This window comes from Psammomys obesus, unplaced genomic scaffold (assembly GCF_907164565.1).
Source record: "Psammomys obesus unplaced genomic scaffold, mPsaObe1.curated_primary_1811, whole genome shotgun sequence".
NCBI lineage: Eukaryota > Metazoa > Chordata > Mammalia > Rodentia > Muridae > Psammomys > Psammomys obesus.
The window spans coordinates 4880151-4903132 of NW_026596256.1; the positions used below are offsets into that span (position 1 = coordinate 4880151).

At 43.1% G+C, this 22982-nt stretch overlaps 1 protein-coding gene across 3 annotated transcripts in view; it reads left to right on the forward strand.

The window, feature by feature from the left end:
- Positions 1-20443, forward strand: part of Alg5 (ALG5 dolichyl-phosphate beta-glucosyltransferase) — a 22259-nt gene extending 1816 nt beyond the window's left edge. The window contains exons 2-10 of one of the 3 annotated variants that reach the window (XM_055596874.1): positions 1007-1178; positions 1483-1529; positions 3100-3168; positions 3896-3988; positions 6471-6584; positions 6963-7022; positions 11636-11787; positions 17931-18016; positions 19894-20443. In XM_055596874.1, coding sequence (XP_055452849.1) covers positions 1007-1178; positions 1483-1529; positions 3100-3168; positions 3896-3988; positions 6471-6584; positions 6963-7022; positions 11636-11787; positions 17931-18016; positions 19894-20009 — 909 coding nt within the window. In that variant the 3' untranslated portion in view covers positions 20010-20443. Of the gene's footprint in view, positions 1-1006; positions 1179-1482; positions 1530-3099; positions 3169-3895; positions 3989-6470; positions 6585-6962; positions 7023-11635; positions 11788-17930; positions 18017-19893 lie in introns of those variants that run through there. The other 2 variants (XM_055596876.1, XM_055596875.1) reach the window with 2 other exon arrangements.
- Positions 20444-22982: the final 2539 nt, after the last annotated feature.

Sequence of the window (22982 nt, forward strand, 5' to 3'; positions counted from 1 at the left end):
TGTGTGTGTGTGTGTGTGTGTGTGTGTGTGTGTGTGTGTGTGTGTGTATACGTATACGTGGGCATTCGGGTATGTGCCAGAGACATGGTTCCCCTAGAGCTGTACTTTGAAGCAGTCAGTTAGTTGTGAACTACTACATGGGAGCTGGAAACTGAACTGGGTCCTCTGCAAGAGCAGCCAGTGTTCTCAACTCCTGAGTCCTCATAGGAGGACTCTTAACCATCGTTGTGGCTGCTGTCCCTGTGCTCACACTCATTTTTTATTTTGTGTGTATGAGTACTTTGTTTGAATGTGTGTGCAATCTGTGCATGTCTCATGTCCTCAGGGGCCAGAAAAGGGTGCCAGATCCTTAGAATTAGAGTTGTGGATGGTTGCAAGCAGTCACGTAGATGCTGGGAACTAAACCTGGGTTCCTTGCCAGAGCAGCTGGTACTCTTAACTGCTGAACCATCTCTCCAGCCCCAAGAGCCTACAAGTCTTATACGTTACTCTAGAAGATGTTGTATTCTCAATTCAAATCACGGATAAGTATCAGAATACATTCCTAAGCATTATGGTGTCTGCCATGGGCTCCAAGGAACCTTTCCTTCATGGGCTGAGTCTGTTTGGTCCTTCCATGTTACAGCTGTTGAATGGATTTGTCCTCTCACATACGCGCTCCGGAAAGGAAATGGTACTCTGCTGTCCATTTGTAAGAGTAGGCTGGAGTTCCCATATGGACTTTAGAATCTGGCGTAACAGAGACCCGAGTGAAGAGTGAGAGGTAGAAACAAAGCCTCCTAAAGCAGCAGCACGTTACTAATGGGGACAAGGACAGTCGTCAGGTCATAGGGGGCTGTTTAGGGGGCTGGCTGCCATGTAACAGCAGAACCACCTCCAGAACACTGTTAAAGAGTCAAACTTGAGACTACGTTTTCTCCTTCCTCCCAATAAAAAACACAACTGATAATGTTTTAGAACAACAAATGGTAAATCTGTGTAACCTGTCTTTCTTGTTTGCCTTTAGGTTTCTATTGTCGCCTTTATAACGGCTACAAAAATGCCACCATGTCACCAACACGAAGAAGAGAAATTCTTCCTCAATGCCAAAGGTCGGAAGGAAGCTTTACCCAGCATCTGGGACTCACCTACAAAACAGTTGTCTGTTGTCGTGCCTTCTTATAACGAAGAAAAACGGTGTAAGTTCTATTTGAGTTTGTTTGCTAGTGGGTCATTTGAGAAGAAGAGGAAGCTTGCAGTGCTTGCTCTCCCTGAGGAGTTGGAGCTATGATTGGGAAGGGGGAAAGTGAGAGGGCAGGGTTGACATTTTCTAGAGAGGTAAGAAATAGGATCAGGGTAGGAGACAGTCCTGGTGAGAATGGCCTGGGTGACACCCACTGGGGCTTGGAGGATGCCGGGTACATGTTCCCTATGTACATGGAGTGTGCTGGGGCTAGCTAACCCATTGTCAAAAGCAATCTATAAAATATGTTTTCCCTTTAGTGCCCGTGATGATGGATGAAGCCCTGAACTACCTAGAAAAGAGACAGGTATCACACTTCTCTTTCAATGTCACGTGTCTAGATAAAACTAAACCAGGTGACCAATCGTGGACCCCAAGCTGGGTACATCATGGGAGGCATCATGGGAGGCAGTTCTCATCTCTGGGCCGCTTGTGGCTCAGCCTGCTGCTGGCTGTCACTAAGCAGGCCCAGCGTGTAGGAAGCTGGCATGTCTCTCATGTACCCTCCCCCAACTTCTCATTCTCTCTTGCTTGGTGATATATCAAAGATTACATGTGCAGACGTCTGTGATTTCCTTAAAAAGAGGTAGGTGTGTGTGTGTGTGTGTGTGTGTGCGCGTGTGTGTGTGTATAGTTAGGTAGAAAGAGATCTATTGGGGTCTTCCTAGCATAGTCTGTTGATCTTTGTTTCTCGGATGAATTGACACTAAGTGATGCAAAATTGCAGTCTTAAAAAATTTTTAAATTATAAATTAGTTGTACAAAAGTAAAATAATTGAGTACAACCTATCCTCAAAAACAGTCACCATTATTGGGTTTACTTACATCGGAACATACATGCGGGCATTCAGTCATGCTAGGTGGACATACTACAGGGGCTATATGTTCAGTCCTCAAAGATGTGTATATATATTTTTAAATACTTGGACTTTTTATACTCAAAAGCATAGTAATTCACATCTCTCTCTCTCTCTCTGGAGATGTCTAGGGACAGTTAAAGATGAAATGGGCTTTATAGCTGGGCCTCTTACTGTCTCTCTGTCAAGAAAATCCCTTATTTTGATTTACTTGGCTTTGGGTTTTAAGGCCAAGAGGGACTATTACAGACTGAGAACTTTAGTGTAAAGTGAACGGGGCTCCTGTAAGGCTGTGGAGTGATGGAGCCATGTCCAATCTTCCTCAGACCTCACGGACTTCTTTCTCATGCATGTCTCCTTCCCAGCCTGCCTTAGCGTCACAGGTGCACACTGCTGCTTCCACAAGTGTGATACAGGGCAGGCGAGGGCACTGCACACAGCTCTCGGTGTCCGTGGGGCCCCAGCTTCTATTCTGCCCATCGTCTGTCCTGCTTTTTCTGAGCCTGTTGATTTCACTTGGTTCATGTACGACTGTTCGTATTTGTCACCTGCTGCCTAAATTGCAGTTTTGTTGGGGCTCTCAGGATGTCTCAGCGGGTAAAGGAGCTTGCTGTGCATGGATGATGACCCGTGTTCAATTCCTGAGAACCCGCAGTGGAAGGAGAGAGCCAACATGAATGTGCATTCGTGCATGCGCACATACAATAATAATAATTTTAAGTTACAGTTTCATAGGCTGCCAAGGGCCCTGATGCCCAGCCTGACCATATGAGTTGATTCCCTGTGACCCACAGTGTACAAGCTGGTACACATTACAGAGGTTGGAGGACAGCCTTTCCCGAGAAACAGTGCCCCACAAGTTGTCCTCTGACTTCCATATGTGCAGCGCCGTTGTCCTCCCTTACCATACATGTTAAACATGCACACAAAAATAGAAAAGACAATTAAAACTACTTACGACTTTATTAATCTCTATCATAATCTTGCCCAATTATGATTCGTAGTTTTTGCTTCTTGCAGAAACATGACCCCACGTTCACTTATGAGGTGATAGTAGTTGACGACGGCAGTGAAGATCAGACTTCAAAGGTAAATGTGTGTGCTTTTGGAATGGCTGTTTGATAGCTTGGAGTCCTCCAGCACATGTGGCTGATGTCCACCTGTTAGAGGAACCCAAAGCTGTGATTGTAACTTTCTGTCCTAGTTTCACTTCTCTTGCTAGTAAAATGCCCTGACTGAAAAAGCAGCTTTGGGGAGAAGAGGTTTATTTGCCTCACAGGTTCCAGTTCATTGCTGCAGGGAGATCACAGGGGCAGAAGTCAGCTGGTCACATTGTATCCACAGTCAAGGACAGGGAGAAACAAACGTATCTGTAATATCTGCCTGCTAGCTAACTTTCTTCAGTCATACAGCATTCAGGGCCTGGCCTAGAGAATGGTGCCACCCACAGTGGGCTGGGTCTTACCTTGTCAGTTAACAGACAGCCTCCCCTCCCCGACCAGGGATATGCCAAAGAGCACCCTGACCTACGTGATTCCCATTAAGACTCTGGTCACAAGAAGTGTGACCCGGTGTGGTGTCTGGCCCCGAGGGAAAATCCAGTCTGTGTGACTTGTGGGATCTGTCATTGCCCACCTTTCTGTGTATACTGGCTGTGCGTGTCTTAACTGACAAGGTAGGGGTTGCACATGTTTGTGGGGCACAGCATTGTATTTTAGTACATGCATGTAACATGTTCCGATCACATCACGGTAACTCATATCTTTGACATCAGTTCTCCAAGCTAACTGTATTCTGACTTTTATGTCATCCCCAGGTCGCTTTAAAATACTGTCAGAAATACGGAAGTGACAAAGTACGAGTGATAACACTGGTGCAGAACCGAGGGAAAGGTGGTGCCGTTAGGATGGTAATAATTCTGATTTTTGTTTAAAAAAAAAAAGGTATTTTAATAACCATTTTCAGCCTAGAATGCCACACAAAATAGCAATATTTTCAAATTACCAATACCTTTAATAACTATATGTTTGATTTAATAAAATCTAAGCATCACGCCCTGTCTTTAATATTCCAGATGACTCAGAAAACGTTTGTGTTGAATTTCATGTTGCCTTTGCTGTGGCTATGGCAGTGTTGCTTACAATAGGAGAACATGTTCTTGTGTGTTGAGCTTTTCCATGGGAAGGAACTGCAGAGCCTGATAGCCTGAACCTAGGTGAATCCTGGGTCTGCTGATGCAGCACTGTGTAACAGGAAAGACAGGCATGTGCACAAGTGGAGGGAAGGCCAGGAGACTGGGGAGGGGCTCGGGTAAGGTACCCACAAGGCCTAGGCCAGAGCAGTTGTTTTCAGTAAAGGCCTGTCAGATAGAACATAAGTTCAACTTTCAGGAAGGACCAAAGAACCCAATGTAGGAAAAGAATATGCAGCGAACACTCCTGAAATGACCTAGTGGTTTATCTTCCTTGAAAAGGAAGCCTAGAGGCAAGCAGGAGGACTGTTGTTTAGCCCTCCGTTGTCAGCAGAGGGCCTGACACTCACCTTTCACCTTTTCCTTAGGAACCCAAAGTGACTCTTAGAATGTTTCCTTTCACCTGCACATGCCATGCAGAATGAGGAAATAATGTACCTTCCCAAACTCCTCCTGGGAACTTGCTCACATCTCAGGGCCCAGGAAAGTATCACAAGGCCATCCCCGTTCCTAGAGAGAATGAAGATTGTTTTCTTATTGTTGGCTTTTCTTTTTTCCTCCCTGTTTTGTTGTTGTTGTTGTTTAGATAGTGTCTGCCTCTGAAACCCAGGCTGGCCTTGAACTCAGAGCAATCCTTCTGTCTCAGCCTCCGAAGTGCTGAGATGCAAGTTTGTGTCACCATACCTGTTCATAATGTATTTTATTTTCATTCTTGACAAAATCAGGGTTCTTTCTGAAAGGAGGAAGCCGTGATTTTGTGACATCAGGTCCTTGGGTAGGTGACTGACAGTGTTTGCCACAGGAGGATAATAAGGGCATGTGAGTTCAAATCATGGGCTTTGGCCAGGGAGTATCTACCTGTCCATCCACCCACCCTCTCATCCATCCATCTTTCTTTCTATCTATCTATCTATCTATCTATCTATCTATCTATCTATCTATCTATCTGCCTAATTTTTATTTAAATACAACACTGGGCCTGGAAAGATAGCCCATTAGATAAGAGCACTGACTGTTCTTGCTGAGGACCCAGGTTCAGTTCCCAGCATCCATGTGGTAATTGCAGGACCAGGGGATTGAGTACTCTTTTCTGGCCTCTTCAGGCACTGTATGCACATGGTGCGAATACATGTATGTAGACAAAGCACTCATACATATAAAAATTAAATCTTTAAAAAAATGAATAGCATAAGTTGTAGAAAATAATATGTTTCCTTGCACGTTTTCATATATGGAGATAATATAAATGAGTCACAGTCACCCTCCACTGTCCCTTCTTGCCCTCCCTAGGCTTCCCTCAGTATCTTTAGACTTAACCAAGAATAAGACTTGAAAAAAGGCATGAGCCATCAACCAGTGTAATATTTATGAAGCTTGCTTCATTTGCACTGTGGTAGAGATAAGACAGAAAAGGGGAGAATGCCTGGGAGATGCCACGAGTCAGTTGAGGCAGCTCAGAGGGAGATGGAGGAACACGAGGGGGAGGCTGGCTCTCGCAGAGGGTCGGTGATAAAGGGGTCTGTGCACATGTAAAAGACTGTGGTCAGTGCTGATGCTGTCACAGCTGCCATGTCCCTCTCTCCGGCACAGCACAGAACTTGGGAGTTCATAAGCAATTAATTCCCTGTGAGACATGCACACATACAGTATGGTTTGCAGTAACGAGTGAAACCAATTTTATCAAGTGTCAGATACCAGAACAGACAGAATGAAGTGCTGGGCCTGAAGTCCATGAACTAAATTAAAATCCTTAAGGCACCAAAATAAAGTTAACTAACTTCTTATGCTGCATTCACAAGAACATGATGCTTCAGACTCAAATCCTCCTGCTTCTACCTCCTGAGTGGGGATTACGGATGTGCACAGCCACACCCAAAGCATGTGTACTGTTTCTGTGCAGTTTGTCTGAGGACAGGCTCTTTTATGTGTTACTCAAGTTGCCTGTGGAGTCACGTGAACAACAACTACACTATGGGGCACATAGAACACCAGTGTAATGGTTGTCGGGCTTAGGAGGAGTGTAAAACTTAGGAACAATGAAATGACAGTAGATATATGTGGGGATATCCTATCCCCTTAGCAATAAACTTTGGCCTCCTTCTGTCATCTTGGGTATCCTAAAATAGAATGAACTGAAATGCCATTGATTCTGAACGTAATTCTAAGCAACTTTTCTTTCGCCTGGAAATTTTGAACACAGGGTGTCTTCAGTTCTCGAGGAGAGAAGATCCTCATGGCAGATGCTGATGGAGCCACAAAGTTCCCAGATGTTGAGAAACTAGAAAAGGGGCTGAGCGACCTACAGCCGTGGCCTGTGAGTATAAGAACACGCTGAGAGTGGTGGCCAAGAGCACCGGGCTCAAAAACAAAGTCAGAATTTACCTAATGTTTAACTTTGTGTGTGTGTGTAGAGACAGGGTCTCACTGTACAGCATGCTGGCGTTGAGCTCACAAAGACCCACCTGCCTCTGCCCCTTAAGGGCTGGGACTGAAGGTGTGTACTACTGCATTCATCAGCATCCTCTTAATGAAGTTTGACTGTCTCCAAGCCACGCATATTCTGAAACCTCAAAAAACTTCACAAATATAATCTTATTTTTTCAAAGTATTTCTAAAGATGAGACATTTACATTGAAATGAGTGTAGTTATATGTGATACTTAAAGAGAAAAATGGTGTTCCGTTTTCCTCAGGAACAAATGGCCATCGCATGTGGGTCCCGAGCTCATCTGGAGAAAGAATCAATTGCCCAGGTGAGGCTTTCCTGAGCTGCCATGGACAGAATCGCATCAACCTATAAACCCTTTTTACATACACATCTGACAAGAAATGGGCTCCTATGTTTTCTCTCAAAAATAAGCTTCCCTTCAGCTTCATTGGAGTTTATGAAAGATTAGCATATTTCAGAGTTGGTTTCTTTAAGTGTGCACAGACAGGTAGAAACTTTGCCTCAGGATGGAAGCGCTCTTAGAGATGTTTTTAAGACAGTTCAGTCAAGGCAGACTTTCTAAACATTGCTTTTTTTTTTTAACAGAAAAATATTTATTTTCTAAAGTTGTGGGAGTGTCTCTCTCTCTCTCTCTTTCTCTCTCTCTCTCTCTCTCTCTCTGTGTGTGTGTGTGTGTGTGTGTGTGTGTATAAAAAAATTCCAAAGTCAGAAAAAAGTACAAATTCTGGAACATTCCTAGTCCTGAGCTTTTATGATATGTTCTATTCAGAGTATATTTTGAGTTTTGTTTAGATTATAAATACTTCTTGTTTCATGTCTCTGAGGAAAACACTCCACTGAAGATTGTCAGGGTCATGACTATCATCCCCTTAGATAAATACAGGTCACCAAAGACTGGGGATCTGCTTTCTTGTAGATCATACTAAAGTCAGAGCAGCTTGAAGGACAAAACAGTTCAGTGAGGAGTTGTCTGTGGTGTTTGAAGTCACAGTCGGGTTTTTCACTTTAATTGGAGGTGTTGAGTGCCAGGGCCAGTACCTGTCAGGTTCACGGTGGCCCATTAGTGAAAGGAAAGAGTAACCATTGTCAGTGTGTGGCCAGGATTACCTAGGGAGGCTAGTCTGTTGCTCTGAATCAGACTCTAGGATGAGACCACTGTCCTGTCTTTGGGGTAGGTTCCAGGCCACTTTTGTCTACCTTAATTCAAGAGCTGTTCAAATAAAAGATGGAATGTCTCCCCTCCATGATTCTGAAATGTGGTAGGAGAGGAGTCTAAACCATCCAAGACACTGACAGCAAAGTCGTAAACCGTCACAGGAGTTGAGACCAAACTCATTTGTTGAAGGGAAGCAAAGAGACAGCTCCTACAGCTGTAAGGGGACTCCAACATGAGTCCTGGTCAATGGTTCTCCATCTTCCTAACGCTGTGAACCTTCAGTATGGTTCCTCATATTGTAATGACCCCCAACCATACAACTACTTCATTGCTACTTCATAACTGTAACTTTGCTATGGTTATAGTAATGTAAATATGTGATATACAGGGTCTGATATGCGACCCCTGTGAAAGGGTCTTTTGGCTCCCAAAGGGGTCATGACCCACAGATTGAGAACCACTTCCCTATATGCTCCATTTTTCAGAGATACACTTTATATATATATATATATATATAATATTTTTTATTTTTATGTCTGAATGTTCTGCCTGCACTCATGACTGGCTCTTGCAGAAGAGAGCAACTGGATCCCTGGAGCTGGAGTTACTGGTGTTTGTGGGTACTGGGAACCGAACCCAGGACCTCTGCAAGAACAGCCAGTGTCACCACTGAGCCATTTCTCCAGCTCCAAAATAAACACTTTTAGTATCCACTTAGTATCCGATATACGATCCAGTTCTCATTAGTGTGTGAGAAGGTTAATCTGTTAACCACGGAGAATATCCCTATTAGAGACATTTAATATAGAAAACTTGACTTTCATTGACATATTTATACAAGGGAGAAAGAGAGGGGAAAGTATGTGTCCAGGAGGCTTAGGAGTTGTTGAATTCAGGGATGGGAAATGTAACAGAGTCCCAGCTAGTGGACTGATAATACAGCCTGACATGGGTATACCTGTGAAGCATTATGTTGTATGACGAGAGGATGATGCCGTGAACACAGCATACTTACCTCTTTAAAAGAACAGAGTTTGCTTTGCAAAAGAAAATAGGCTGACATTTATTTAAATAACTTGTGGGCAAACTTTTTTCTTTTTAAAAATATGAAGCATGGGGCTAGAGAGATGGTTATGTGGTTACAAGCACTGGCTGCTCTTGCAGAGGACCTGGGTTCCCACCTCCCACACAGTAGTTCAAACCATCCATAACTCCAGTTCCAGGAGATCCCAGGGCCTTCTTCTGGAACAGCATGCATGAGGTGCACATACAGGCAAAGCACTCACACACAAAAAGTAAATCTTTTATTATTGTTATTATTTAATTTTAAGCACTGTGGGGCAGGGCTAATCTGTTTGGTGAAGGGAAACAGAGAATGAGAAATAAGGAATCAGCAGTCGTTGGCATCATCCACACAGGACAGAGGTGGCCTCAGGAGCCACTTGTGGCTATATGTTTTGGGTTTGGCCCTTGGTTTTCCTGTAGGGCTGAGGCGTGAAGCCAGTGTTCCACCATCGAGCTGCATCCTCAGCCCTTTGGAAATTTTTAATACTGTAAATTCTTTTTACTTAAGAGAACTTGCATTAGTTGACACTGGGCACAGTGGGGCTCCAGCACTGGAGGCTGAGACTCAGGGCTCTCCCAGGTCTTCGTGTTTCTGATGTGTCTTGTTCTGTATCCATTTCTTCACCTCTAAACCTACTGAGTGATCAGAGTTTCTGGCCCATTATACAGAGGGGGCCTCATCTGCTCCCTGACAAGCAGGACTTGCCTACTGAGCTGCTGCTTGTAACTGCCACCCTGTACTAGCATTCTATCCAGACCATTACAGACCTCCATCTTCCTTATAGGAAGCTGTCTCCAGGAGACACGGGGCATCCAGTCAGGGAGTGACAGCATGGCCTTCTCCATCTCCTCAGACACTGCACATAATGCAAGCCATGGGGACCAGTCTGTGGACAGTGAAAAAAAAAAAAAAAACATCAAAGAATTAAGGTGCCAAACAGCAAGTTGAGTAGCTTACAGAATAATTTCTGGATGCATCTTTTCTGAGTGTTTCACTGTGTCTTCAGTACCAGCCCATCTGTTGCTGTTCTCCTGTAAGACAGGTGAGGTGCAGCATGGATAGAATACTGTAGTTTCTTTGTGGGTACCTGTGGAGTTCATCATTTTAAAGCATTCAGAGGTGGAATCTTTTGGCATCTGTTTGATGCCTTTAGTTTTTAACAAAATGAAATTACCAATAAGCTTTGTATTTCTCCTGACTTCCTGCATTTTATAAACCTTAGGGATACTGTTACTAATTCTGAGGCAGCATCTTCCCTAATATTTTAAAAATAGATTCTGATTTATTTGTTAGCTTCACCTACTGAAGTGTATCGTACAATATGTTTTAGGTATCTTCTAATTTTTAAGTTGTTTTAAAAATTAAAGCCAGATCTTTTTGGTTTATCTACCCTATTATGCTTTTCTTGCTGTTATTTTATGTGTATCTGTGAGCCTGCATGTATGTGCATCACATGTGTGAAGTACCTTTGAAGGCCAGAAGAGAGCACCAGAAGCCCTGGAACTGGAATTACACATGGTTGTGAGCCATCGTGTGGGTGCTGGGAACTGAATCCAGGTCCTCTGCAAGAGCAGCCAGTGCTCTTAACTGCTGAGCTATCTCTCTAGCCACTGTTACACTTTCATATGTGTTAGAAATCAAAAATATTAAGCTGCTGGAGTGGAGACCATACCTCCTTCTTTTTATTAAACACCTATATTCTAAAATAAGGCATTACTGTTATCACATAGCAAAAGCAGCCGTGAATGTTTTCCCATGCCCATACATATCACATTGAAAACTGCTCAAGCAGAGGAGTTTGCAGGCCATGGTTTTCACCTTTAATTTTCATTTTCTTACCATTCAGTTTCTGTTTGTTCCTTTCCTTAGTGTAATTGCTCTTTTAGGAGTTTAATCCCCTGGTGTTTATTTTATGTAGAAGGCACCAAGTAGGCAGATGTGACCTTCCCAGAGTGTCTTTTTTTGTTTTGTTTTGTTTTGTTTAAGATTTATTATTTATACAGCATTCTGCCTGCATGTAAACCTACACACCAGAAGAAAGCACCAGATCTCATAGATGGTTATGAGCCACCATGTGCTTCTGGGAATTGAACTCAGGACCTTTGGAAGAATAGGCAGTGCTCTTAACCTCTGAGCCATCTCTCCATTGTGTCTTAAGATGAGGTTTCCCACCCCCACCAGCATCAAAACATAATTGGGGGTTGCAGGTGGGAGAAGATGAGGGCTCTGGTCTCCCTGCTGGCCTGACCACAAGTGAGGAGCTGTGGCGAGAGTAAAGCCCTCAGCCTTCGTTATAGAACTCTTACTGAGCTCCTACTACTCTCTGGCCAAGCACTTGGCTTACAGCTTTGACATAATTCTGTAACTAAGGAGATAGAGTTGCTGTAATTTATTCAAGGCCATCGAACTCCGGTGGGCACCGTTCTTTTGTTACCTTGTTCAATCATAATTTGAAAACAAAAACAAACAGGTGAATGCAGTGCTGGCTCCCTCAGGTCCAGAACTTGTGCTTTCAGACTCAGGCCCAGGAATCACTAACGTCTCCCTGCCCTGCTCTTGAAGCAGCATCCTGTTCAAAATGCCTTCAGCCCTGTGCCATACAAACTGTAGGTGCACTCAGTCAGCAGTGTGTTTAAGTGCTGTCTTCAGTGTCTCCCAGAATGGAAAAATAATTTCTCTTTTGCCTTTGTTTTAGCGTTCTTACTTCCGTACTCTTCTTATGTACGGCTTCCATTTCCTGGTATGGTTCCTTTGTGTCAAAGGAATCAGGGACACACAGTGCGGATTCAAATTACTGACCCGCGAAGCAGCAGCCCGGACCTTCTCATCTCTGCACATTGAACGATGGTAGGTTTCTGAGTGGAATGTATGGTGCCATCCTCCCCAGCAGGCATCCAGACAGTGGGATACAGCCTTTTTGTCTCATGACGAATATCCAGATGGAGCCAGATTGACACAAGCATAGAACGAAAACCGCCAATTAGGATGTTTAAAATCTCTTATCTAGAAAGGAACAATGGCATTTTCCCTACTTGAATGTTTTCTCTATTCTTACCAAAATCTCTGTTGTAAGGATTGAGTGCATAAGTTCAGGGAGCATTCACAGGTACCCGATTTTGGGCCAGTGACACCTTATATGTTCACCAAAGCATAGGCAATATCAGCCATGTGGCTAGAATACACCGGGTCTCCTTAAGCTTCCTTCCCCCCTTTCTCACACTCCTTTCCCAGAGGTAGGTCTCTCTCTTCAGCCTGGTCATTTGATTGCTGAGAGCTCTGGTTTTTTTGCCATCTTCAAACTTGTCCTTTTCCATTTCTAGTCTCTCATGAGTCCATCCTTTTCTTATCTCTCTTCAAAACCAGCCCATTGACCCTGCCTGTCCTTCAGCTCTAGCCCTGTCTGCTCTATCCACAGCCTTTTCTGAAAAGAGTTCCCTGTGGTTACTGTCTTCATCTTTCCCTGTCATGTCCTCCTTACCTCACGTACTTGTCACTTCTGCCTCCTGAATGAGCTCTGACATCAACCCTGCATGTGTCCTGCTGGCCACAGCCTGTTAGTCACTCTCCATCTCTCCCACCACTCAGCCCAGGGCCATTCTGAAATTACACTGGCCCCTGTGCTTTCCCACCCTGCAGTGGTTTCCCATGGCCTTTAGAGGTCACTGCGGAGCGCCCCTACCTGCATCACCTCTTCCTCCCAGCCATGCACTGTTATACTGCTGTTGTTGAATATTAATATTTATTATTGATTTATCTGGAGTTAAACAGCAGTTATTCCTAATCCAGCTGTATACCCAAATCACCACCCAGAGACTAGGATTTATTAAATTAACCTAGTGCACAATGCTGGGCAACTTAGGAGAAAGTATTTGATTATCTATCCTAGCTTGACAAGTTTAGAGTTCTATACTTGAATTTTATCCTTATTGGTATTACCTATATGAAAACATTTTCTTAAATTATAAACAACTTAGGCTTAATTGTGGAAATATATCTATTTGGTCTTCAACCCCACCAGAGACTTGAGAAGGAATAAAATTAGTCACTGAAGTAAATAGGAAGTACATGTTAAGCAGCTTCCAAAAAATAAAAAAAATTGGCAGTTTGCTGCCTGAATAATCATCTAAAACTCTCTATACGCTGGAGCATCATCTTTAGCCTTCTGGCTCAGTATATTTTGACAGACATATATATGAAGCAGGAACTATTTAGGACTTACCCTGTCTTGGCAGAGTTCAGTAGTTGACTTGTCCTGCATTTAAGTTTGCCCATTTTTGGTAGAATTTTGTCTGTCATGAAATGAGCGCATTTTCTTTTTACCTGGTTGGCCTGTTTGCCATATTTGAAGCCATCTTCATATGGAGGTTCTTCAATGCTCATCATCTTCTTTGAGTTAGGCCGGGTACTGTCAGGAGATGACTTGCCCTATTGTCAAAGAAGCTTTAAAATAATAAAGACATTTTAAAATGCCATATCCTGTAGGTCTCTGAAGTTTTTTAAGACTTCCCTATCTTGATGTAATCAATCTGTCTATAAAATCATATCTATCTGTTAAACCTAGGATGTATAGTCTTTTGATAAATTAGATTAGTGTCTGACATGACTATGAGTTGATTAACTAGCAATTAACTTGCATTATCTAATACCCTAAGCAGTTTATAATAGCAGTTTAAAAGTATTAGAAGTAACCTTGAATTTGTATCAATATACTAAAATTAACCAATGTATTAAAAATAGACTTATTTTTACATCAATATGCAAATAGCAGAGTTTAAAATACCCTTGTTTGAGAATAACAAAATCTTAAGTTGAGTAGATTCAATAATTTACCCTTTGTCTTATTATTCCTATAAGATATTCTTTTTTTCTTTTTAACTCCTTTTCTCCTTATCTAAGAAAGAAAGATAAGAGAAAAAGGAAAAGGAAAAGAGAGCAATTCCTGCATCTAACCTTATTCTCTCTCTGAATGAGATCATTAATAATTTACAACCATCTCCCAATGAGAATAAACATTCATAGCTATAGAAAACAACCAAAAACTTACCCAACCCCCCCCCCCCTTAAAGGAAATTGGACATCATTCTCATGATTTTTTTTCTAGCTGACATTTTGGACATGCAGAAATACTGTTAGGGAGCTCAAAGGAAATTGGAAAAAAAAAAAAAAGGTTAATTAGGCTAGCATTAACATTTGTGGTCCAGTCTATGAATGTTGAGAAATTTTAGGCTTAATAGAAGTCCTGTTTGGAACAGTCTAAAATGCTGGACCAATTGAGATTAGTAGCTTTCTTCAGAGCTCTCTTGGGAGCAGGCTTTGATGAGAAACAGCAATTGAAGCAGTTTGGGCAGGAACAAGCCGAATGCTGGGACATGCTAGATGCTGGAACAGATATATCAATGTCTCAGCATGCTGGAAGGATGAATTCTGTCAGGTTTGATCCAGCATCTTTGGTGTCCAGTTCTTTTGTTTTGCAAACATACAACTTCTCACAAGTATTATACAGTTCTAAAGTTATAAATGTATGAGATGTTCAGGATGAAACTAAACTATAAATCAGTTTTATTTATGCCAATTAAAAGAATGGCATAAAAAATTTTGAGGGTATTGTAGTCAAGGATTTATTGGCCATGTATTGTTGAAGTTCTGGCTGGAGACATATTTTACGTCTCAGTCAGTTTTAGAGTTGTTCCCATGTACAGGGATCAGCAATTTAAGTTAACCATTATTATTGAACATACAGTCATTATCATGTTGAAATCGAAACAAGGTTGTATAGATCAAAATATCTTTTTTGGGTTCTTGGGCGCCTGTTGTATTAGGTTAAGCTGCTACCTGTCTCCTGAGAGAAGACCTCCCGTTAGAGAGACAAGCTAGTTGCCTTGAGTAATAGAAAAGGCATGTTTTAAGTCAACTTTATATAAACTCCTTTTTAATTTAGAGTTTAAGCATACTTTAGGCATCTTGTACCTGTTTAGCGGTTTAGGCCTAGGGTTTTATATATATTGTAGCTACTTTTGTCTTATCCCCTTTTTTATACAGAATGGGCAGTTATGCCTTTATAGCCAAACTTTATATAAACTCCTTTTTACCTTTAGCATTTAAGCATTCTGGGCATGTTGTACTTGGATTTTTACATTGGTTGTGGCTCTTTTTTGGTTTGCCCCCCACACCCCTTTTTGATATGGAATGGATGGTTCTGCCTTTTAAACATATGAATTGTAGTATTTGAGTTTCTGGGATTTACATAGGCTGGCATTACTTTGCCACCTGTAAGCCCTCTGTGTCTTTTTGGCATCAGGCATTTGCCCTCCCCCCTGTGAAAATGTCTCACATTTGAAAAGATAAACTGGCTTCCAGAGCAGTGTAACACCTTTATCTAGTCAGCATTTAAAAGTTTTTTTTTGTTTTGTTTTGGTTTTTTTTTTTTTTATGTAGGAGACATGCAGTTTGCATGTTTGTCTCCTAGCCTAATTTCGAGTTCTTACATTGACCAACAGAACATATTTCTTAAGCCAAAATGCCCTTTTGTACCAGTTCTGTGGAAGTACCAGTTTTTGAGATTGGCTGTTTTTTAGAGCAGTGTGATATCATCTCTCCTTACATAAACCTAAAATCGATGTGAATTTAACCTTTAGATTAGTAAGGACATAACCTCTATTATTAAGAAAAAAAGAACTTATATAGTAACCTTAAGGAAAAATTTGTCATTTTGAATCTTAGACTATCTCTGCAAGTGGCTAAACATCCTGGATTTTATTATGTAAATTAGGCTGATTGGGAATTCAGAGATCTGCCTGTTTCTTTTTACTTTGTGTTGGGATTAAAGGCATGTGCCTTCACCAACTTGTTCAAATTTTTTTTCTCAAATCAATATCATTGTAACTCAAAGCCTTTAAATAAAAATCAAAGAGACAAGAAAAATTTAAGTTTGGGGTCAGTTGTGTCAATTTAGGCTGTAACAAGCAAAGCCCAGTTTTTTGGAATTTAGTTGTTGTTACAGTAAATTGGTGGACCCTTCCCAGAAAGAGCTGACAAATATCTTGCAGCCAGAGAGCTTTGAATTTTAGCTGTTATTAATCTAATTTTTATTAGGAAGAGTGCCCTTTCTATTGTCTGTAACTTAGTAGTCCATTCCTTGGCTTTTTCCCCATTTTCTCGAAGGCATGGAAAAAAGCCATCACCATTAAACATTAAACCAGGTCTATGATGGTGACAACCAAAACAAAGCCAAAAGGGATTAAAACATCCTCTGCCACGGTATGTTTTATTTTAGAGGCTGTTTTAGGTCAAACTCTGTCTAGAGGTCTGTCTGCCTCCAGTTCCTTTTTTCCACCTATGGCTGTTGTTGTTGCACTAAGCCAGCCATAGTATAAGGAAGCCACGCTTGTATACCCCTCCTGTTAGACTGTAGGCAGCCAGTTTTGTTATGTTAAGTCTCAGGTCTGCCCACTATAGGCTGTTTTTTTGCTCCTGGGCCTGTTTAAGAATCTCTCTTAAAATAATCATCATCATCATCATCATCATCATCATCATCATCATCATCATCTCTCTTAAAGAGATAGTAAGTATCCTGGGAGTTTTTAGGTTTTAAGTTTGGGTTGTATCACTGGGAGCTTATAACCCCCCCCCCCAGCAAATTATGTTAAAATATGATTTAAAGGGTGTGGGTACCCACAGTTCTCTCTCCTTAAGTCTGATTTCTCTTCTTCAAGCAGATGCTCTTGAAGGAATGTCACTAAGAATGACATCTGACATCTGGGCAAGTCACTTAGTTGGAAAAGTCCTTGCAGGCCTGAGGCCCTGGGCTTCATCACTAGCTTCAGCAGGGCGGGGGTGGCTCAGGAAGAGAAGGAATCCTGCCTGACCTGACTACTGATCTACTCTACTACAGTGGTGCTTGGCACATTGTCAGCACCTGGGAAATAATGCTGCAAGGGTCTCCTGAGTGTTCATCACAAGCTCTGTGTGGCTTGCTCTGACTGTTATCCCCATAATTACCTAATATGTGCTCCTGTTTGATGCCTCTACCACTTTTGTGCATCTGTGTTTGAGGGTCTGGCATCTTCTCTAGAAACAGATTTCATGTAAACTACAAAAAAAATCTCTTAACCTATAGCCTCAAAATAAAAATTATCATGTATGTGTGTGTGTGTGTGTGTGTGTGTGTGTGTGTTTTAAAATCTTTTATTTCCTAGATTAAAACAGGTGAAGTATGAAGTAGGTGGTCTTCAGGTGCAGCTGTCTGTTGGCATCCTATTCTAGTCATTCTCCATTCCCTAGGGCTTACCCAGCATTCCTGATCCCTGCTCCTGGCTGAGGCACCATTTATCAGCTCTTGCTGCCTGGTTTTGCTTTCGTGATGAAAATGGTGGATATGAAGATCTAGTTCCCTGTGAAGGAAGGGATCCATGTTAGGTGTGGCTGTACCCATATGTGCTGGGACAGGGTAATGCCTGAGGGTACCTGTGACCGCCAGAGCCTTCCAGACTTAGCTTCAATAGCATAGCTGCTAGGACCCTGGCCAAGACAGCTCAAGGAAGGGACAGGGACCTACGTCTGGAAAGAAACAGGAGTCCCTAGCTGCCAGGAGAAAGTGGAGAAGCAGGTGACTAGGGAGCCCTTTCAGCAACCTGGCAGTTCTGTACCCTTTCAGAGACCTGTGAGGCCGAGACTAAAAACATCGGTGTAAGCACACAAGGCCAATTTCATCTGAGGGTTTCTGAGCCATGGCTCAGCATTTCTGGTTTAGCATTCTGGTTTAGCATTTTAGCATTTTGGTTCAGCATTTCTCATTTAAATGTCACATGCCCACACTGAATATCTTGTTCTCCTCGAAGCTTCTGATCAGACCCCTCTGTCGGTCTCGCCTTCAATTTTGCATAAAATTATTGCATCTGCCCCGTAAGCATCCAAACCTGCCCTGGTGGACATCTGATTGGTGGCCCCACTTATCCTTTTAGAAATAAACATCAACGTATTTTCTGTTTCAGGGCATTTGACGTAGAACTGTTGTACATAGCACAGTTTCTTCAAATCCCTATAGCAGAAGTTGCCGTCAACTGGACAGAAATCGAGGGTGAGTGCATTGTTTACAGCTGGTCCTTAGCCGGGCAGTGCAGTTGTCTGAGGCTGCTGGCTTGAGTTCATCCATCTCCTTCATGGGACCTCCTCAGCTCCCCACAGAGCCCTCTGTTCCATCAGATTTCCTTCAGACTCTTCTTTGAGTCTTCAGTGGGCCTCCTCCTGACCCAAGTTTCCTGGGCCTCCAGTGTTACTAGCTGAGTGCTAGCAAACCTCAGCATAGAGCTAAACCACGCCTGCGCCCTTGCTTTTGAGTGTGCTCTCCCTGAATTGCCCAGGCTTGTCTTGAACTCACAGACTCCAGCAGTCCTCATCTCAGCCTTGGGAGGGTTGCCTGCATCTGCACATACATTCCGAAACATAAAGGTCTAAAATCTTTAGGCCTGTGAGGTCAACATAAACATGTGAAGCTCTGTTAAAGCAGCACTGACCGTGTGCAGTGTAAACTCTCAATTTCTCCTGCATTTACCTTGGGATAAACCCAAACAATTCACCATGTGAGGCTGTTAGCATGACCAGCTGGAGACCTTTGCAAAGTCCTCCCTTCCCGGTGCTTATGGCCTTCAGCCCATCTCTGGGACTCCTGTTGCAGTAGCATGTGTGATGCCTGAGTTCAGGTGTCTCTGGCTTATACCAACTGTAGCTCATTTATAGAAATTTAAAACCATTACTCAAGAATCAAAGAGGACAACCTTGTGGGCAGTTGAAGAGGGTGGTGGTCAGATCATTTCCAGGTGTGTGCTGTTGCCTTGTTTCCATCTCGGAGGTAGTTGTGTTGTTAACTATTGTTCTTCCTAGTTTGTCCCCAATTAACAGTAGAGAATTTCTCTGAAGTGCTTTCATGGCCGTGTTTTTAGAAGAAAGCTGTTTGTACTCAGGGTACTAAGAAAGGCCTGTTTTAAAGGTAGCTTCTGAGTAGAGACTGAGTACTGAGCCTTCCTCCCAGTAGGCATTTGCTGACTGGTAGGTACCACACCAGTGACCTCGAGGACCAGACAAACTGTTAGGCTGCTATTCCCATGTAGCAGGAGGCAGAACCGTGGACAGCTGTCACCTGGACACAGGCACCATTCATTGGTCCCTGTTGAGGCAATCATTGCTGGGTGTAGTTGTGCAGGCCTGTGACTCCAGGCCTCAGAAGATTAAGGCAAAGATGGATCACAAGTTCAGAGCCAGGTTGGGCTACTATTGAGTTCAAGGCTTACCTAAGATGTGATCCTGTCAGAAAGAAGAAAAGAGAGTGGCTCATTTGTGGGCCTTCTCTGTGTCTGTTCATAACACTCTGTGGAGTTATTGCTTTTCTTTTTTTAAGATTTATTTACTTGTTATGTATACAGTATTCTGTCTGCATGTATGCCTGCACACCAGAAGATGGCACCAGATCTTATTATTAGATGGTTGTGAGCCACCATGTGGTTCCTGGGAATTGAGCTCAGGACCTTTAGAAGAGCAGCCAGTGCTCTTAAGCTCTGAGCCATCTCTTTAGCCTGGGAATTACTACTTTTCGTGAGCTGCCACTCAGTTCCTGGTATACTCTCCATGCACAAACACTTTTGCCCATGGAGTCTGAAACGTTCACACTTTCTCCTGAGCTTCCTCATACTGACAGCCTCGGCTTTATGTTGGGAGGAGAGTCAGTTCAGCTTTATAGTAACAATATAAAGGATTTAAATAAAATCGAAGTGCTAGATGCTCACAAAGGTCACCGACCTCTCCCACTGCATGCCTGAGCATGCGTGTGCACACGCCCAGGCATGCACACATGTAGAAACGACTCTACCATTCAGCCCCAGCCCCAGCCTGACTCTTAGCTTGTAGCTTCAAACTACTGTACATTTCTCCCAATTTAATTTAATTTATTTTTAATTGCAGGTTCTAAGTTAGTTCCATTTTGGAGCTGGCTACAGATGGGCAAAGACCTGCTTTTTATCCGGCTTCGCTATCTGATGGGTGCCTGGAGGCTTGAGCAAACAAGGAAAAGGAGTTAGTTTTTCGGCAGGATTGGACTGCATTTTTACCTACAGTGTCAAGCAATTTCACTTGAAATCAAGATTTTCAATAAAGCTTCAATGGACTTGTTCTTACTATCCGCCTTTGTATATCCTTAAGGATTAACTTCCATGAGGAAACCATGTGATATCTTTTTTAAATATTTGTGTCATAAGTTAGATTTTCATTTGTTTAGCAGTCTGTATTTTGGTTCCTGTCAGTAAGGTACTGAGATGGACACCTTGAGAATGAAGACAGAAGCAGTTTCTTAAAGGTGCCTACACAACTTTTACAATCATGATTAAATCACAACCCTGTAGCAGTCATTTGAAAATGAAGTTGGCTCTGAGTTTAAATGCAGGTTTACCTGTTGTCAAAGAGACTTTATTTCTGACTGGGAATGCTAGGAAATTGTAATAAAGGTGTGAGTGTGTCTCTGTGCTGAAGGTGTCCACTTCCTGTTGCTCTTTTCATCTCTGTCCTAACTTTGCCTGTGTTTACTGTGCCATCTTACCCTACAACCTTCCCCTTTGAGATTCTGTGATGTGGAAAGTCTTGTTTGCTTTTCATCCTTTTTTCCTTTATTTTTCATTGCTGGCATCAAACATTCTTGGCAATCCAGGCAAGACTATTCCTAAGCCGTATCTCAACCCCTGGAAATCCTTTATCAAAAAAGTGGTTTTTAAAAGTATATTTTAAGGCAGGCATGCTGGTGCACACCTGTAGTCCCAGCACTCGGGAGGCAGAGGCAGGCAGATCTGTGAGTTCAAGGCCAGCCTGGTCTACAGAGCAAGTCTAGAACAGGCAGGGCTACACAGGGTAAAAAAAAAAAAAAAAAAAAAAAAAGGAATTTGAGATGCTGTAAAGAACAAAACAATTAAAAACTAACAAAACAGAATTACATTATTTCTGACATCATAGGGAAACTAAGAATAATAATAGCTGAGATTGTTCTGATTTTAAATGCATGCTGAAGGCATGTGTATTGGCAGCTTGGTCCCTGGCATCTGACTACTTGGAAGAATGGATCCTTTAGGAGGTGGCACTTAGAACAAGTTAGGGCACTGCGGGTGTGCCCTTGAAGGGGATATTGAGAGAAGTTTGTGTGGTTCTCCATCTCCATGTTTATCTCTGCAAATACACAATCACTTGTGTAAGAGTGTAGAGTATAATCTGAGGCATTGTGAGAAAAGGGAAATTTAATAGACAAAACCTGCTAACATAAGGAGTTGCAATAACCTTGTCTCAAACAAGGTGGAAAGGTGAGGGAACACCTGATCCCCTCCATGTGAGCTCGTGCAGTGGTTTGACTAGGTATGGTCCTCATAGGCTTGTGTGTTTAAATGGCTCAGAGAGTGACACTATTTAGGAGGGCTAGAGTAGGTGTTGGGGTGGGTGTGGTCTTTTGGAGGATGTTATTGTAGGAGTGGGCTTTGAGGTCTTCTGTGCCCAGCGTGAAACACTGTCTCCTGCCGCCTTCGGATCAAGATGCAGAGACTAAAAACAGGAAGCCTTGCTCTGTGAGTTTTCTCTGGCACTGCCCTGGCAAGGGCACAACCCCATTGGCTTCACACATGACACCCTCAGCCTTCTCTCTGGCCATTAGGTTTCTGTGTATATGACATGTGGAGGCTTTACACAAGGCACAGCTCACATGCAGAGGTCAGAGGACAACTCTGGAGTGGTTTCTAGAGATGAAATTCAGGCATCAATTCTGAGCAGCAATTCCTCAGCTGCATCTTCTTAAACAGTTCTCCATGTTATCTCTTGCAAGCATACCCTAATTCTCACAGGCTGTCACCTCCAGGTCCCTGTGGAAGCGGTGTGAGTTCATGCTCCCCTCATACCAAAGATGAGCAAGTGAGGGCATACCTGCCTCCCCTGCCTGGTCGGGAACACCTTTTGCTGCCACGTTTTGTTCATATACTTTACATGCCATGTGAATTCTGGCAGGCCCATACGGTGTGTCGCTTTCTTGCCTGGGGTCTAGACTCAGGCTGATTGGAGTTTGAACTGTGTGTCAGGTGCTTTATGTCCTGGGATCTTCAACTATAAAACAAATAACAATCTCACCTTGTGAGATTTGAGGGTGGAGACAGAGGGTGCCTGTGCAGCACTCACCAATTTCAGGGTCAGGGAACTTCCACGGGGACCCTCATCTGCTCTTTCCTCATCTCTATGGGTGCTGCACCCATAGAGACAGGATGGGACCAGGAGCCTAGAATAGAGGCATTCATGCTCACTGCTCAAGCTTACTGGAATTTCAGCTTAGTCCCATCCTCCAGCACCTCCCCATGTCTTCCTCCTGTTGTGATACCTGTGTTCATGCGCTGGTCTTGAAGGATATGCACTTCCCCTATTAGATGATGCTTCCCAGGGGCCAGTGTCCACAAAGTCTAGGTACCAGATGCTCAGTGAAGTTATCGATAGTAGTCATGGACCAAATGATGACTTTGAAGTAAAGTTCTGGGGAAGGCAGGAAAAGCATAGCGTTAGGACAGTTACAGAGGAAATGCAGGAAAGAGTCTGCTCTGGCTTGACTATAAGTTGTCCCTATAGCCTCTAGCCTCATGCTCAAACACCTTGTCTCTAGTGGTTGCCCCTGTTTTGGGTGGTGCCGGTCAGGATTTTGTCAACTTGACACATGCTAGGATGATCTGGGAAGAGAGAACCTGAGTTGGAAAAATGCTTTCATTAGATTGGCCTATAGGCAAGTCCATGGCATTTTCTTAATTTGTGATTGACGTGGGAGGGCCCAGACTGTGGGTGGTACCACCTCTGGGCAGGTGGTCCTGGATTGTAGAGAAAGCAGGCTGAGCCATGCCATGGGGGTTGAGCCAGTCAGCATCCTTCCTCCATGGCCTCTGCTTCAGTTGCTGCTTCCAGGTTCCTTCATGATGGACTGTAAGCTGTGAGATGGAATAAACACTCTCATCCCCAGGTTGGTCTGAGTCTGTGTTTTATTGTAGCGA